The following is an 18,149-nucleotide window of genomic DNA, read 5'->3' as shown; positions in this document are numbered from 1 at the left end:
AAAGACTGGCATAGCCTCTTATGGCCCGGGGATATCATTCCACCCACTCAGCTTGTTTGTCATCTTGGTTACCCTTTGGGGTGGGAACTCACTCGCAGATAACAAACTGATTGGGTTTTGGCTAAGCTTCGGAGAAAGCTTGAGTATTGGAAATTGGCAACCTGGCCTTTGCACGTTCGTCTTTGAATAGTGCAGTCCATCCTTGTGGCATTTATTCAATTTTACTTGCCGTTGATCATGTTCACTAAGACAGATCTTACATCTTTCATGTCTGTCTTTATGGAAATCTTCTGGCAACCCAAACATGGCAGAAAAAGTCTAAAGCTGCTTTCGATGCATCACATTTGTTCTCCCAAGATGCATGGTGGATTGAACATCACGGATATTCATGTGCATATCCTTGCCCATAGGGAAAAAATGTTGCTGTAATTTCTGCAAGGTGATCAGCCTTGGGCTCTTATGATTAGAACTCTAGTCACTCATATCAGTATTTCTGCATTTGGTCATTGGCAACTCGATCAATGGGATTTCTTTTTTGGCTGCACTGATGGCACTTTGCTTGGCTGCCCTTTTGTCTCTCATAGAAGACTTGGGCCCCCTAGAGAAAGAGCCAAAAGCAATTGAGCCCCAAGTCATGAAGAAGGGGCGATGAATAAAGGTACCTAAGATCATGGCTTTCCCCTTTCAAATAATCTTGGCCTATCTGCAATCCCAAATGCAATGCTAAATTGAAGCAACGAGGACAAGTATGGTCTTCAAACTTGGATCTCCAAAGGTTCACTAAAATCCCACCTTGAATATAAAGCCAAAAGAATAGAGTGATATTTTTATTCTTGCAGGATTTCCAAAGTCTCCTCCAAAAGTTATTATGTATATTAGCTGAAATCTCATAATACTCCCAATGGGGTGATCTAGAGGGCCTCCAGGCTCCAACCTCTACAGCTCAACTAGGATCTCTTGGCATTATTAACGAAAGAAGGAAATGCCCATTTCTTGGTGCTCTTCATCGATCCATTCTCATTCCCCATGATCCTACTGCAAGTGCTTTATGGGAATACCCCCATAAAGCCACAGTCTCCACATGCGTAACAAGACGTGGGTGAGGGTCTAATAAGTCTAAGCCATGCTCTACCAATCTAACAATCCTGACCGGCTGAAATGGAGCAAGTGTGCTCAGATGTAATTGAGGCCTCGACACAGAAGCTTTTCTAACCAGGTATTTCTTCTCTCAGATTTACTCAGTAGTGGGTAACTTCTACCTAAATAAGAGTTACAAACCCATGTTAGCAGCATTGCTTAGCTCTAGACCGTATGAATATGCAAAGTTCTTTTGTGAAAGCTTCAAGATCACGGTCAGGAAGAGGCATAGTAAACACGATTAGCTATGGTCCAAATAGAAAGTTCACTCTCTTCTTTTGGCTTTGTATTCATGGAGGGATTTTGGTGACCCTGTGGAGATCCATGTTCGAGGCTAACCCTACTTATCCTCGATGCCACACAACAAGTGACTCTCTCTAAGGTCATCTCCTATGAGGCTCCTCTAAGCAAAGGACTATGGCTGCATGATTAGACATTTGTCATCCTTGCCATGATGTCTGCAAAGTCTCCTTGCTACCTGGCCCAGCCTCCAACATAGAAATGTTCTAGGTGCCATGGTGTCCGTCCCAGAAAAATTAATAAAGAAGACTTCCTAGAGTGTGATAGAAATCTAGCTTGTACAGATATCCTTTCCCTAAAATGGAGAAGATAAATTGCTTCTAGAATCCTCTCCCAAGTAGTTATGCCTTGTCATAAAAGGACTTTGCATGGTACGGATATGTTTCATATAAGATTAGATTTTAAGGAAAATTATGACTACATTAATAAACAATTGCAATAAGACCAAACAAGGAGGATGATATAGATCTGTAGTTTGATTACTTTTTTTACAATGAAACAACTTGGTAAAAAAAGATCAGCATATGAGCCAGTTCAATGGCAGTGTACATAGTTGTGTGATCGTTATCTATGTCATACACACCTCATGTACATTGCCATTTCCTTGATATTCGCACATGCCAGCACAAATCCTTCCTACAAAAACGATTAGGAGATTCACATATAAGAATTTCAAGCTTAAAACTTGTTAAATTTCTAAACTCCTCTTTACTTCCATATCCCATTAGATTTTTCCTTAGTTGCTTCTTAGCATGTCCTTTTGACCTCCTTTTGCCACTTTTTTGTCTTTGCTCATTGCAACCCTCTTGTACTTTGACCCTACTTGTCGCATATCCGACTTATCTTCAACCTTCTTCCCCATTTGTGCACCCTTCTTCGTCTACTTCCCTCCTTTCCACTGCATCTTCCCCTTTTAGAACACTGTTTGCCACATGCTCAATATGGCTTTTTCTATTTTTTTGACCGCTTCTCTCAAATCACTCTCCTAAAAAAAATCCTCCTAAGCCCACTCATTTATATCATGCTTACCTGTCTACAAAACCACATTTTCTTTGGTATGTCTCTTTCTCCTTTTCTTTCCATTTCTCTTCAAATCCCTCTACTCCTAAAAAACCCTCCTGAGCCCTTTCAGCCCTTTATATCGTGTTTAACTCTCTACAAAACCACATGTTCAGTGTTGCCCCTCTTATTCTCTCTCTCTCTCTCCCCCTCAGCTCTCTCTCCAATTCTCTTCATTACAACTCCCTTTGGTCATGCCTGCTAAAGGGATGCAATTAACTATGGCATGCAAGCTAATTAGAGCTCGAGCGATTTATTCCATGAAATATTCAGTTGGTCGAGAACAAGCATATTGTATACAATCCGTTACAAATTTGTTCATAGCTAAGGTGATTGGCCTTAAATTTGGGAATTTCTTGGTTAGTGATTTGTAGATTATGATTGGAGGTCAAAGTTAGTAATTAGTTTGGTATGCAACAAACCTAGTAGATATTTGCTGAAGTTAGGTAGTGGTTCCTTCTTTGTGTGCTACTATCTATTATTTCTGGACAGCAAATCAGTTTTGGATGTGATTATTTCTACTTTTGGCCCAAATGCATAAGTGCTTATTGGGCCTGAAATTTTCATGAGGATGAATTACAGATTGCTTGGCATAGATTTCTTAATCACACATTGTAGCTATCTATTTGCCATCCAGGAACACCCTCTTAGTGCACATGACTTAGTTGCAACAAGAGCTAATCTCCAACGATCATTATACTCCAGCTTTTGCTTTTGAACTAAATTGAAATCTATGGTTTACTTTTATCTTGCTTCACTTTCGTGTCTCATTCATATCAGCCCATTTATATCATATGTGCTATTATAAAAAAGCATCAAAGAGAATAGATCACAACTTAAATTCTACTTGCACAGAACACTTCATAATCTAGCATTCAAATCATAGGTATTATTAACCATAATCAAAATACAATCAAGGAATACTTTATTTTTAGGTATAAAAGTAGTAATATACCCAACTCAACACAAATAAATAACCAAACAAGTACTTTACATACTTTGCATACCGCATAATTTAGGAGAGTGAGTGACTTAATAAAAACAAGGACAACTGAATCCAAGATTTCATCGAAAAAACAAGGGCTAGTGGGGGAGGGGGAAAGATTGTTAGAATATGAAGTAAAAGTGAGTGTATTTGTGTGTCCTAGGTCCCTAGGACTTATTTTATAGTCTAGTAAGTCCTAGATAGGAGTCCTAGACAGTGCCACGTGTCATATGGAAGATTATCCCATATGCATTGTGACTTTCTAGAGTCTAGAGGCTCACACTATATAGTGTTGTACTTGTCTTGAGTCTTTCATATCAGTCAACATCAAGCTATCTACATGTGAGTATTTTGGTTCATTGCTATTGCCTACTTCCATTTGAGTTCATTTCCATTATGCTTGAAATCTTTCCTTTTCGTTCCTAGAGATAGCTTGCTACATGTTCCTTCAAAGACTTCAAGAAGTGAGAGAGAAAAACACCGCATAAAGTTCTAGTAAATAGTGTTGATGTTGTAGGCTATAGGTAGCAAAGATCGAATCTGCATCAGAGAGGTGCACACATGGATGAGGTAAAAGTTTAACCCGGTCCACCTCAATGCAAGTCAAAGTCAATAAGAGATGGCAGAATAGTTGAGGGAGATAAGAGGAGAGAGAACCTGTTTGAGGGGGAGTTCCTATCACTTCTGCAAGTGTTACTAGAGGCCTAGGGCCACTAGTGCGGGGAGAAAGTAGGGAAGTGCCAATGGTGTCACCGATGGTGCATGATGTGAGTGCTGGACGAGGGTGTCAACGATGGGACGCGTAAGGACAATGGTGTCACCGAGTGAAGAAACATAGTGGTAGGGAGAGAAGCAAGCTAACACTAGGAACGAAAAGGAAAGATAGCAAACACAATAAAATGGAAAGGAAATGAAAACAATGAACAATTACTCACATGTAGACCAAAGTATCTTGTACTTGAATGAGTTAAGTGATTTGACAAGTGACAAGTACAATGCCTTCATAGGATAGGCACACACGCACCAAGTACCAAATGTATATGGGATAACTCCCAATATGACACGTGGCACTCCTAGACACCTAGTACTATAAAACTCACACTAGGACTCACTAGAACACACCAAAATTGACTCCATTTCCTAACAACCCCCCATGGAGGAAAGGTGAGTAACAACTAGAATGGAGCCAAGAACAGAACATGACAATGACGGTCATTGGACTGTGCAATGATAGTCTAGAACTAGACATGGCTCCCATGCTAACTTAGAGGCAAGTGAGCATGGCTCAAATTCTAGTGAGCATGGTATAGACTCAAAGGCTCACCTAGCATGGCTTAGAGGCTCATCATGCATGGATGCATGACCAACTCAAAGGTCTAGGAGACCAATGCAACCAACATCCTGGAACTCATATGCCAGGCCTAATAAATAGACCTATCAATGCTAATACATGGCTCCCACAGTACGTCCCCCTCTTGGCTCCAAGGACTAATGAGGGACATGGAGCCACACACGATAGAAAATCCATACATCATTTTAGGAGGACTATCCAAGGCAAAGAACCTTTATTGACTCAACACATGTTTTATTGTTCGAATATGAATCCAAAATGAGTAAAAAATGAGTGTACTAGTTGTCTAGGGTTTTTTTATAGTCTAGTGAGTCCTAGACATGCCACGTGTCATATTGGGAGTTATCCCATATACACTATGGCTTTCTAGAGTCTAGTGTCACACTATATAGTGTTGTACTTGTCTTAAGTCATTCACATCAGCCAACATCAAGCTTTATATCATTTGAGTATTTTGGTTATCATTGCCTAGCACTTGTTCTTTCATTTGCTTTCCATTTTACCTTTCCATTATGCTTTCCATATTTCCATTCCGTTCCTAGTTAGCTTGGCATTCTCCTACCTCCATGTCTCTTCATATGGTATCAGAGCCACCTCCAAGAGGTTGAGGTAAGAGAGTAACCATGAAGCTACCTTCCCTCCGCCTTGGAAGGTCCTCTCCTCCACTTGACCTCTCCCTTGAGCTCTCCTCTTTTCCACCGTGATCTCTTCTCCTCCTACACAAGCCTCACCGACGTGAAGCTACCCATCTACGACATGATGCTGAGATTCTACCACGACTTGGAGCTGCCACATATCCCGTGCTTTGCCTGCCATTGCTCAGCCAACTGAGCCGCCATTTTTGCCCTCTATTCCAGCCTCTTCTACACTCCATTTTCTCCTCTTTCCACCCGCTTCTACTACTCCACCCCCCCCCCCGCCATTTATGTGATTCCGCATGCTGCACCCGTGATCTAGAGCAGACCATCTGGCTCCACCTGCAATCTACTCAGCTCCTCTCCGCTGGCCAGCCGCAACCCACATTGGCTCCCAGCTGCTGTGCTGCCCACGCAGCTCTAGCTCTAGCAGTTCCGCCATCAACTGCAACAGAAGCTAGTCTCGTCTGTTGAGCTCTCAACAAGGGGCATCTCTTCTTCAATTTGACTTGCCCGTACCCGAGACCACTCTACATCAACAAGTGACTTTCTCGGCATTGTGAGGTGCATTGCTGAGTCCTTTCATTGGACTTGGTAAACATACTATCTTGATGTGAACTACATTTACTTCTCCGATTACCTCTTGGAGTGCTCATTGTGCCCATAATCCACATTGATTGGCTTCTCGAAGTGTTCATGACACCTCCGGCATCTATCTTGACATCAGTGACCCTCACTCATCCATTTTGAGAGTCACCATGTGAGTGCTCCATGTAGCTACCCCATGGACTTCACCGATACATATTTTGGGACATCCATGCCTAGTGCTTCATTGACATCGTCATCAAATCGTAGGGATGTGCACACATGTGCATTATCTACTTGGACGACATCTCTTACTACTAAGAGATCTATTTTTATAGCTTGATGTATTTTGGGGTCCTCTGCCCTGGGTAGTATCCCTAAAATGATATGTATTGAGTGTTTGGTTTTCATTGAGTCCAAAGGTCCTCTGCCTTGGATAGTCCTCCTAAAAAGATGTATTGGTTTTCCTATTTTTTTGGTGTGTGGTCTTGATCATTGAAATTTTCTCCATGGATTGAGTGCCAAATGTGCACACTGAGATCTTATTTTACAGATAAATATGGCAATTTGGAAAACTTGCCTCTTGAATGTTATTCACCTAGTTTATTTCCTTCGGAGAGAAGAATTTTTTACCATAGGCATTTCATAGAGACATAAAATCCTTATCACATGATTTGCATCATGTATAGGTATCTCTTGATGAAAGTGCAGGCCATGAGTGCTTCACCTCTTCCATCTCTACTTCTTTGAAGTTGGAAGAGGAGAAGGGTGAGGAGGACTTGAGGATGGTAGTGCAGAGCTAGGTTGAAAGAGGCCACCATTGGATGAGCTAAGCTTGTGAAAGAGTAGCAACAAGAGGAGACATCTTGGCCTACTAAGAGAGAGCTCTCTTTCATGCTCAAGTGTAATTATATGATGATGGTCAAGTTCCTAACATGTCATGTTATGAAGCCAAGGGGGGATGTACTGTGGGAGCCATATGTATTGGCTTTGATAGGTCTATTTGTTTATCAAGCCTAGCTTGAGAGTTCTAGGATGTTGGTGCATTGATCTCCTAGACCTTTGAGTTGATTATGCATCCATGCATGATGAGCCTTTGAGCCATGCTAGATGAGATTTCTATGTTATGCTCACTAGCCTCTAAGCCATGCTCACTTGCCTCTGATATTGTGTGGGAACCATGTCTAGTTCTAGACTGGCATGCACACTTTTGATGACCGTCATTGTCATGTTCTGTTCTTGGTTCCATTCCAATAGTCTCTTACCTTGCCTTCATGGGAAGGTGTTGGAATATGAAGCCAAAGTGAGTCAAAAATGAGTGTACTAGGTGTCTAGGGGGTGTTTTATAGTCTAGTGAGTCCTAGACATGCGACGTGTCATATTGGGAGCTATCCCATATACACTATGGCTTTCTAGAGTCTAGTGTCACACGATATAGTGTTGTACTTGTCTTGAGTCATTCACATCAGTCAACATCAAGCTTTATATCATGTGAGTATTTTGGTTATCATTGCCCAGCCCTTGTTCTTTCATTTGATTTCCATTTTGCCTTTCCATTATGCTTTCCATATTTCCATTCCGTTCCTAGTTAGCTTGGCATTCTCCTACCTCCATGTCTCTTCATTTATTGCATTCATTTTTTGGAAACACCCCTAGGGCAGAGTACCCAAGTACAACATGCTTAGAAAACAAATGGATCATCATCTCCATCGTCCTCTGGAGGGAGAGAGAGATATCGGATTTGAGAAGTGAGAGCATGAACTTGTGTCGGAGGGTTGTCATCTTCATCATCACTAGTGGTGGTTGGCATGGTCCTTGTTTGTTGTTTGTCAAGCTTCTGGTAGCATCTGTCCTCCGTATGACCAAGCTTGTTACAATAGGTGCACTTGAGAGGCTTGAATGACTTTGTCTTTCCATGTGCTGGTGGAGGCAAGGGCTTGGGTTTGCATTTGTTGGTGGAGGCAAGAGCCTCTATAGTACTTGATGAATAGATCGGAGATTCTTTGTTCCAGTGATTTTTTTCAAGAATAAGAGTCATCATATCATCAAAGGTAGTTGTGGCAAGCCTAAGAACTTCAAGAGTGTTCTCAAAATGAGTGACTCCTTCCATACTCTTCATGAGGACAGCCATTTTATCCTCATTATCCGGGGGACACTTCAGGCCGGAAAGTTTTTGAACAAGAGATTGCATTTTTGCTAAATGTGCACTGAAGGTATCACTATGCTCCATTTTCAACTTATAAAATTGCAACTTCAAGAAAACCTTGAATTTTGTGATTTTGTTACCAAAAAGATTCTCAAGGCGCGCCCATATCGCCTTGGCCGTTGATTTGAAGTAGATGTGACGAATCAAAGTGTCATCAAGGCAAAGTCCAATAACAGCAATAGCTCTTGAGTTGTGTTGCTTCCATATCTTGAGTTGTTGAGGATCCGTTGTGGTAGTGTCATCCTCAATAACATCCCATACATTTTCTTTCATGAGGAGCAACTGCACCTTGGTTTGCCAAGTAGGAAATCCTTCCCCTGTTAACTTCTCTACGAGCAATGAGGTTGAAGAGAAAGAACTCATTGTGAAAAATGCCAACTTCAGTCTTTAGTTATACGACGAATGTACCAGGCTGTTTCAACACTTTTAGGAGCGGAAAAGAATGATGGGCAGACAAGCAATGGTGAAGACGATCATTGCTGGCAGTTTGTTGCTTAACATGGCAGACAGAAAGCGGGCAGCTGAACAGGAATGACAGGCTGTAAAGGGCGGACAGGTGGAGCAGAATGACAAGCTGTAAATGGCAGACAGTTGGGCAGAAGACGTGCTGTATAATGGGCAAAAGATGGCAAGCAGGCTGACAAAGAATGGCGGACTAGAGTTGTAGAGATGGCGACAACATGGGCAACACGAACAGCTTCAGCAAACGAACAGCTTTCAACTGTTGAAGTAGCAGTCCACGCAGCTAGTTGCCAGCTCCAAAGTGTCTTCAATGGCACCTCCAATGTCGATGTAGATCAGCTCATGGAGAGGATAAGGGTGAGGGAAGGCAGCTCTATATTGGAGGAGAGGGTAGCTTTCATTTGCTGGGCTCCCTCATCCTCTAGATTGAGCATGGAGAGGAGGGAAAGGGCTAGATACATAGCTATGATACCACATGAAGGAACATAGTGGTAGAGAGAGAAGCAAGCTAACACTAGGAATGGAAAGAAAAGATAGCAATCAAAATAAAATGGAAAGGAAATGAAAGCAATGAACAAGTACTCACATGTAGACCAAAGTAGCTTGTACTTGAATGAGTTGAGTGATTTAACAAGTGACAAGTACAATGTCTTTATAGGATAGGCGAACACACAGTAAGTACCAAATGTATATGGGATAACTTCCAATATGACATGTGGCACTCCTAGACACCTATAACTATAAAACTCACACTAGGACTCACTAGAACACACCAAAACTGACTCAACTGACTCCATTTCCTAACACCGAGGGTGTGAGTGATAGGAGTGCAAGAGTGATGCAAGACAAGAAAAACAAAGTTACAAGAGCCATCCTTCAACATGAATGTAAGAGAACTCAAGCCACATGACACAGGGTCTGTTATACCAAGTGAAAGGGTGTGAAGAGGGAAATAAATGGGGTGAAGGGGAGCTAGAGTTGCGAACAGAGATGGAAGGAAGCATAAAATTCAAAGCAAGAGAAGTACACCAGAGGGACACCACAATGATACAATAGGTGAGCTCCTGACTCCATCCTTCTCGTCACTCTCCCATTTCCCTTACAGTCATCAAATGTTCCCTCTTCATCCCCTCTGCTTCCCGTCGATGGTTCCTTCTATAGCTAAGAATCTTATCCCCTTCTTCCCATTGGTGGTAGCTCTATCTCCCTTAGCCGTTCCACTCCTTGGATTCTTCATAGCTTCAACCACTTCCTAACTCGCCAGCCTCCTCCTCCCAGTTGGTGATATAATTACCCCATGTGCACCTCTCTGTGGTCCACTATGCGCTGCTTAGCCCTCTGTCAGTGTGCACTTATCTTCTCCATGTGCAGCTCTTGTCTGCCCCTCTACACCACCATTCACATAGTTCTGACATGATGGCTAAGGTGGACTCATGAGATCTTGCTGCGGTACACAAGTCACCATGGTTATCTCCAGTTGACATAGTTGTCACCTTGTCAGCTCACTGACATAGTTGTCACATGGTCGACATGGTGACATAGCTATCACCTTGTCATCTCGTCGACATAGTTGTTGTCACCTTGTCAGCTTATCGACACAGTTGTCACTTGGTCGACATGGCGACATAGTTGTCATATGGTTTGTCACTGTGTCACATGGCCAACACACTTGCACATGGTTGGAATGGCCTAAAGTTGAATATCTACAACAATTCCCCCACCACTATCATTCACCGTCCCGATTAATGGGTGAAGTAGATACAAGGGTACAAGGGTGTGACCGTTTAAAAATCACAAAGGCTTGTGGCACATAGCATGAAACAAAATAAACCAATGGCTAATGGCCTTACATTGGAAATGAGAAACTGAAATAAAAGAGTAGTAAGAATATGCTCATGGTCTTACAATGGATGAAAATGACCAAGGTTGATAGAGCAACACCATGCTATGTACACCTGAACACGAAGTCTTCATATACATCTTTGAAGAAGAAAAAGACAACTGCGCCATGTCCAGGAGCAAATGCTTGTTGTATCACAAGAGAAAAGTAGACCAAAAACTACTATGTACAAAAGTGAGAGCTCTTCTATCAAAAGGAAAATCAAGTCTCATGCCAAGAGAGCCTCATGGAGCTGCAAAATCAAGTCTCATACCAAGAGAGCCTCATGGAGTTGCAGATCCTCCCGATCGTGTATCTTCCTGCTCCTCCTCCTCAATCGTGTCCATGATATGCCATAAGTGCTCATACTTGCCCTTATATCGATGATAGGACGACTGGTAGTGATCATGGCACGATTGGAGAAGGGCGAGCTCATCTTGTAGAGAGGAAAGCTATTGCTGCAAGGATTGATGGGATGTCTCAAGAGTGGCATTGCGCTCTGTCATGTCTGCAAGCTCTATTTTGACCTCGTTGATTCGATTTTCAGTGGCGGCATGCTCCGATGTATGGCGGTCCTGGAGCATAGTAAACTCTTCTGCAATACTGCAAGCTGAGATGTGAGTGTCTTCTTCTCATTCCCCCATCCCTCCTATGCTGCTTTTGAAGCTCTTATTGTTCTTTGTGCCAGAGTGCCTCCTTTGCTGCAAGCTGTGACTCTCATTCCTGCTGCTTAGTGTACGTGAGATGCTCGTACTCCAGTCGAAGGTGCTGCATCTAGGACAGTAAAGGGCAGCCCTGAGTATGCCCTATGGAGTTGAGGAACGTTGCACCAAGCTGAGTAAACGTGTCATCGAGAATCCGTTGCACCATGTGTATGGATCGCTTCACCCAAGCATAATAGTCCCCATAACTCAATCTGTCGGCCTTGTCAAGGATCTGACCAAACTCCTCAAAAATGAAGAAACATGGTCGAGAGGGAGAGGGAGAGAGAGAGAGGGTAGGCTAGGGAGAGAGAAGATAATACTTAATGAAAGTGAAAGGAAATGGAAATAAGCAATAGACCAAAATGGGAAGACTCACATCGATAAAGCTTGATGTAGACTCCTTGATGTGTGTAGATGTGACACACAAGTACAATCATATATAGGATAGGACACACACTAGAATACCAAAGTGTATATGGGATATCTCCCAATATGACGTGTGGCACTCACACATAAGACTCTACTGGAACTCCTAGTAGAATACACTAAAACACGCTTAACTTAACTTCATGTTCTAACAAAAAACCCCTACCATGTCACGATCTTCTAATTTATCAAAATCCTCCATGGGTACGAGGGCATCGATGCTAAGAATGCATGCAGATGTGGATCTGATAGAGCCAGTTGTTAAGACATTGCACAAAGGAACTATCACTACCTGGTCGATGTCCTCCTCCATATCCATGGGAGAGCGTGCACGCTTGAGCTCACAAAGGAGTTTCTGATAATCTTGAGGTTGCACCTGTCACTGTGCATCAATGGAGAAAGATTGTCTCGAGGATGCTGCAATGTAGTCGTCCAGCATATCATGCGCTTGGAGAGGAGAACAGTCATCCTAAAGGGGCAAGGATGCAGCTACAAAAAAAGTGGGACCTACTCAAGGTGCAACTGTGTCACGTAGTCCTATCCAGTGTCACCAAGGGGGAATAACTATAGGAGCTCAGGAAGTGACTAGGGAAAGAGGAGGAGCATGCTGTCCTGATGAGGGAGCAACCGCTACACTAAGAGGAGACTGTAGGTCCAATGCCAAAGTAAGATCAAAACCACTAGATGCCTGAGACAATGGTGCCCTGTAGGGGGATAGTACCTCCACAGACTCCACGAGTGGCAAGGAAAGTGGAATGAGCTGGTCCTCTGAGGATGCCACAAGAGCTATTAAGAAACATAGTGGAGTAGGGAGAGGAGGTAGGGTAGGAAGGGAAGAGAGCTATGAAGGACGGAAGCAAATGAACAACTAGAAAGTATGAAAGACATAATGAAAGAGCATGAATCAAAAAACGTACTCACATGTAGACCAAAGTGCTTGTAGGCTTGATTGATTTTTGTGTGCAACACTTCTCCTCCCATTTTGGGCATGTAGCAATGTTGCTTGTATTCTTTCTGGAGAGATCTCTGAAGAATGGACTCTTCATAGTTCGGTTCGTCAAGGCTGTCCCCTTAGTGCCTTACTGTATGCTATTGCTACTCATCCTATGCTGCAATACATTGATCATCTAGTGGCTACAGATTCTCTCCATGGTTTGGAACTGGATGAAAATCGCAGCATGGTTGCTCAAGCCTATGCTGATGATTCTTTCTTTACTCCAAGAAATACTCCGCCTGATCTTTCTGCTTTGATGCAAGCCCTTTCGGTTTATGGTTTGGAAGCTGGCCTTCATGTTCACTTTCAAAAGTCTAAGCTGCTCCCATCCATACTTGTGGCGTACATTCAATTTTATTTGCCTTTGATCATGTTCACCAAGGCAGATCTTGATTCCTTTATATCTATCATTATAGAGATCTTTTGGCGTTCCAAACATGGCAAAAAAAGTCTCAGACTGCTTTCGGTGCATCGAATTTGTTCTCCTAAAATGCATGGAGGTTTGAATATCACTAATATCCAGGTGCACATCCTTGCTCATAGGGGGAAAATGTTGCTGCAATTTCTGAAAGGTGATCAGCCCTGGGCTCTCATGATTCAATCTCTGGTCACACATATCAGTACTCCTGCTTTTGGTCATTGGCAACCCACCCAGTGGAATTTCTTGTTTGGGTGCGTTTATGGCAATTTGCATGGCTGCCCTATGGTCTCCAACTTGCTTCTTAACTGGAAACATATTCTGTCTCACTTGGAATGGCATGTTCGACAGTCTTTGATGGGTAATTCTTTACAGGCTGAAAGCATTCACTAGTCAAAAGTTTTTCAGCCTCCGCTTGCTTTACAAGAGCCTTGCCGTTCTTACTTTATTTCTTTTAAAGGGATCAATACTGTTGCTGATGTTATTCATGATGATGGCTCTATGCTTCCCTTTTCTCTGGCAGCCACACAGTATGGTTTGGGTTCTCATTATCGTACTTTGTGGCAGCAAATCACTTGTAGCTTTTGCCTTTGGTTCCAATTCCCCCTTTGGAACTCCAGGAGAGATTAGAGGATTGGACATTGACTTCCCTTGGGTCCTCCTCTCGTTCTTTGAGGCTATCTCAGATTATTGTGCCTGCATTATACAAAATCCTTTTGCCTCAACCCTGGGTTTCATAAAGGAGTAATTCTCTTTGGCGAATGCATCGCCCTAATAAGTGGTGGAGGAAAAGACCGCAACAACTTTGGGCATACAACTTTCCACTTTGGCAACAGGTTTTTTTATGGCGAGTGCTTTTGGGAAATTTTCCATCTGGACAGTTGCTAGCCCGTAGATACATTGCTCCTACTTTATGTCATCGATGTCTGATTTCTCAAGAGACAGTGCCTCATTTATTCTGGCATTGCCCGTCTTCTTGGCAATTTCTAGATTCTCTTCGACAGAGGCTATGAGCGAGATTCCCGACTATTCTCTTCCGGAAAATTTTATTGCTCTTTTGTTTTCATCCACAGTGACCGGAGTTTCATCTTTTCTTTGTTTGGGCTAGCTATTGGGCACTTTGGACTTTATGGACAGACTGTAATTGTAAAGTCTTTAGTGATTCCAATTTTTCTTTGTTTGCTTTCTTTAAGCGTTCGCTGCAACATTCTTTCTTTGATTGCTTGCAGACTAGCCAGATAACAGCCCTTAGTGAATCCTCAATTTCATCCCCATCAATTCTAGGGTCTGTTCACTGGAATGGTTTGTAGACTTCCTTGTTGGCATTGTAGAAGCACAGAATCACAGATCTGAACCAAAATTCAAAATTTTCTCCAATCCAATTACTTGTGCAGATTTAGTAGGCTATGAGTCACTTAGTTACCTACCTTAATAGAATGGTTTGCAGACTTCCTTGTAGGCTTTGTAGAAGCAAATAATCATAAATCTAAACCCTCGGACCCATATATGCTTCTGTGGATACTGCTTCGGAGATACTAGCGAGTATTGCAATATGGCATATCCAGAGTGCCAAATGCACAAAAGGATTGGATGGACCATCCCTCTCATACCATGGCAAGGATATGGACTGATACCATAATACTTTGATGGCTAGTTGGGCGACCATGTAGGCTTCCTCTTGGGTGCTTATGATATTTTTATTAGGGGATGGAGGGGCCCTCCCTTCTCTTTTTAGAGCCTATAGTAGGACTAAGATGGCATTTTCAGCCTCTTCCTTGGTATCTTTTCAGTTTGTATCAAGATTTTTTGTTAATCCGTTCCGGGTGGTTTTTTTGTTCATGCCATGCATGATGTATTTCCGCTTTTCATACTTAGTAGAAGTCTCTTTCTTGACTTTTTTTAAAAAAAAGGCGTATGTATTCTAAAATGAAAATTGTTTTGTCCTAGGATAAATAAGGACGTTTTACCCATATTAGAATTTGCATATAATTGTGCCAAACATTCAACGACAGGTTTTAGTCCATTCATGATGATGTATGGATTCCAACCTAGAACTCCAAATGTGGTTAGAATCGAAAAAGAGAAGGTCTAGGCACATAAGGACTTTCTTGGAGACATGAATCAAATGCTTAGGTTTCCCAAGTATAGCATTAAAATGGCTCAAGATAATGTATGTAGATCCACACCATAGAAAGTAAAAAAAAGAAAAAGTTTATCTTAAGGTGCTAGAATCTTCAAAAAACCCTAAAAACGGGTAAATGTCCAAAGCTGTCTCCTAGGTATTGTGGACCATTCCTAATACTTAAGAGAATTGGAGAATATGCTTACAAATTAGATCTACCAGAAGGATGTAGAGTACATCCAGTTTTTCATGTAAGTAGACTTAAAAGGAAACTAGGGGATGATGATAATCTCATAGGAGACGGAGTCCTAGTTGAACTCATTGAACCTAGATGTTTACTGCATTGAACTAAAAAGTTTTAATAGACAAGAAAAAAGAACAAAACATACAATCGAGAATGCCCAGTTAAATGGAAAGATAGGCTTGAGGAGAGTTCAACAATAGAAAAGGTAAGCAAACCATTCTTAAGGGGGAGGGGATGTCATGTCAACCGTAATCATGGAATCCTAGAACTCCGCAAGCTCGCATCTTGGTTTGATGCAACTTGCAATCCTCTACAACATTCAACAGAGAGAGGGTTTTAGACCTTTTGCACGTTTGCCCCTAAAAAGTGCTCGTCTGAAACCTTCGTAGCTTTCTCTTTTAGCCACCTTAGTGCTGTTGAGGATTTGCATGGAGGATTTGCATGCTACAAGGAGTTCCACGACTTCTTCTTGATATCTTCCACGTTCCAAGGTCTATGTTCCACGTTCCAAGCTGACTGAAAGATGTTCCACGCTCATCAGATGAATGAAATTCTATGCTCAGACAGCCAACGAAATTCTACGCTCAGACTAATGTCCGCTCTTACATGGGGGGAATCTATCTTAAATCAAAGATCTCTTGAAAAGCAAGGAGGAGTGAAGTGCCAATCAAGTGACTGGACCCTATATTATTAAAATGATGTATAACTCCAGTCTCTTGATGACCTTCTAATGATATGTGTAGTTTAATTGCAAACTTCAATCCAAAATAACCATTCAACAGTAACAGAAAGCTCACCTTGTTAAGCCTTCCATGAGCAGTTGTTTCCAATGATTCAAAGGCATCTTTCAGCTCCATCAGTGCACCCAAGGTAAGTACCCCAGTGCATCTCTGTTGCTGTCATAACATAACTTTCATGACTTGCTCGACACTCATTAATTCATTCAAAGCCAAACGAGCATCTTCAAAACACTACTATGACCAACCGTACAAGAAAATTACAAAAGAGTATCTTTTCACACATTTTCAATCAGTTCTTCTTTGCAACATTAATTGTAACCAAATAAATGCATCCATTGAAGGAAGAGACAAGGACTGGGAAGTAAAAGTTTATTAACAAGAAGCAGAACCAGAAACCAAACGGAGATGGCTTTTGATCAGGTCTTCAAATTAAATAAGCTGATTCTTATCTAAGGCTAGTGCCAAAATGTCATGGACATTGATCCTTTTTGTCCACCTGTATCATTCATCCAGCTTTGAAATTCATAATAGTAATACTGTTTTTCTTAAATTATTTGAAGCATAGGTGCAAAAGCATACAATAGTCTCCTAAAAAAGGTTACGGAAAGCATTGCAACACAGACTATTGATTTTGGCAGCAGGCACCTGAGGGGAGTCTCTAGTGAAACTGAGGACTTTCTCTCTTTGTACTTTCTCAAGAGGAGTGGCTTTGAACTTTAGAATAGGTGCTCCTTCTGTTTGCTTGTCCCGCTCGCTTGCGTGGAATTCTTGCTGTATAATCAAAAAGACAAAGCGACATTACAATTTACCAGGTAATCTTGTCTAACCAGCACTTCTTAACGGTCAATAGGTAAGCCAATTGCCTCTTGCTTGAGTGGACCCTTGTGGGAGCACAAGGAAAACAACAAAACTCCATTTTATTTTATCTTTTATTAATGGCAGAAAAATCAAACTGTTACAACGAAACAATAGGATCTGAAGGGCTCCATAATGGCCACTTAGACGGAATCAGTGGCTACTGACACATCACAAATGCAGAATTGTGCAGCTTAGAAACGAGGGATGAACGGCAGAAGAAGGATCTTTGGCAGGTACACAGAGAGACTTCCTGACGCCGAATACATTACACAGAAGTACAGTGTAGACTAACCATTTGATTACAAACTTTATGCTGAGTAACAAACTTTATCCACTAGCTTGACGATAATGTAAGACTTGAAAGGATCGATGACATACAGCAAAACTCGACCTCCGATTTCCACGCCAAGTTGTGTTGAGGTCCTTCGTTTTTGACTGCTCCGGCAGTTCCATGTGGACAGCACGTCGTCCAATGCGCAATCAACGAGAGAGGATGGCGCATAGAGAATCCACAAACACAAACAATTCAAAGGTGGCGAGGAATCGAACATCAATTGAATTCAATTGGGAAACCGATCTAAGCGTGTAGGGCGTTTGCATGCAATGAGCCCGTCATACGTGGCACAAAATTCTACGTGATGATACGTGCTATGAAGGTGGCAAAAATGCCCCCTCCTAGTACACAAATGTGGCGTTAATATTGGTGCGTATGATCTCAATTATGACAGGTTCTAAGACTTCATCGTTTTGTGTTTATGCTATACTTATCTTGGGTGTAGCTGCCCATAGCTAGATGGTCCTCCCATTTAGCATATTGTATTTAGTCTTTTAGTCTCTTAGACCTTCAATCTTTCAAAGACTCTGAATAACCCCCCCCCCCCCCCTCTCTCTCTCTCTCTCTCTCTCACACACACACACACACACACACACACACATTTTTTTAAAGTGAAAACTTTTGAGTGATTATATTACAAGAGTAGCGACCTCAAAAACGAGGCCACAGCCAAAAGTACATCAATTGAAAATCTCAGTGTATGCTAGATA

At 42.0% G+C, this 18,149-nt stretch overlaps 1 protein-coding gene across 1 annotated transcript in view; it reads right to left on the bottom strand.

Annotated features, from left to right (window-relative positions):
• LOC147900987 (uncharacterized) overlaps nt 1-17,558 on the bottom strand; it is a 594,828-nt gene extending 577,270 nt beyond the window's left edge. The window contains exons 1-4 of the mRNA XM_087376414.1: nt 17,484-17,558; nt 16,893-17,018; nt 16,305-16,403; nt 2,021-2,073 (exon numbers count right to left, since the gene is read on the bottom strand). Coding sequence (XP_087232540.1) covers nt 2,021-2,073; nt 16,305-16,403; nt 16,893-17,018; nt 17,484-17,558 — 353 coding nt within the window. The remainder of the gene's footprint in view (nt 1-2,020; nt 2,074-16,304; nt 16,404-16,892; nt 17,019-17,483) is intronic.
• Nucleotides 17,559-18,149: the final 591 nt, after the last annotated feature.

The sequence above is a fragment of the Dipteris shenzhenensis genome, chromosome 6 (assembly GCF_047967505.1).
Source record: "Dipteris shenzhenensis isolate YYH24624 ecotype China chromosome 6, Dip_SZ_1.0, whole genome shotgun sequence".
NCBI lineage: Eukaryota > Viridiplantae > Streptophyta > Polypodiopsida > Gleicheniales > Dipteridaceae > Dipteris > Dipteris shenzhenensis.
Note: the sequence above shows the minus strand (reverse complement) of the source record. Positions and strands in the feature narration are given on the sequence as shown.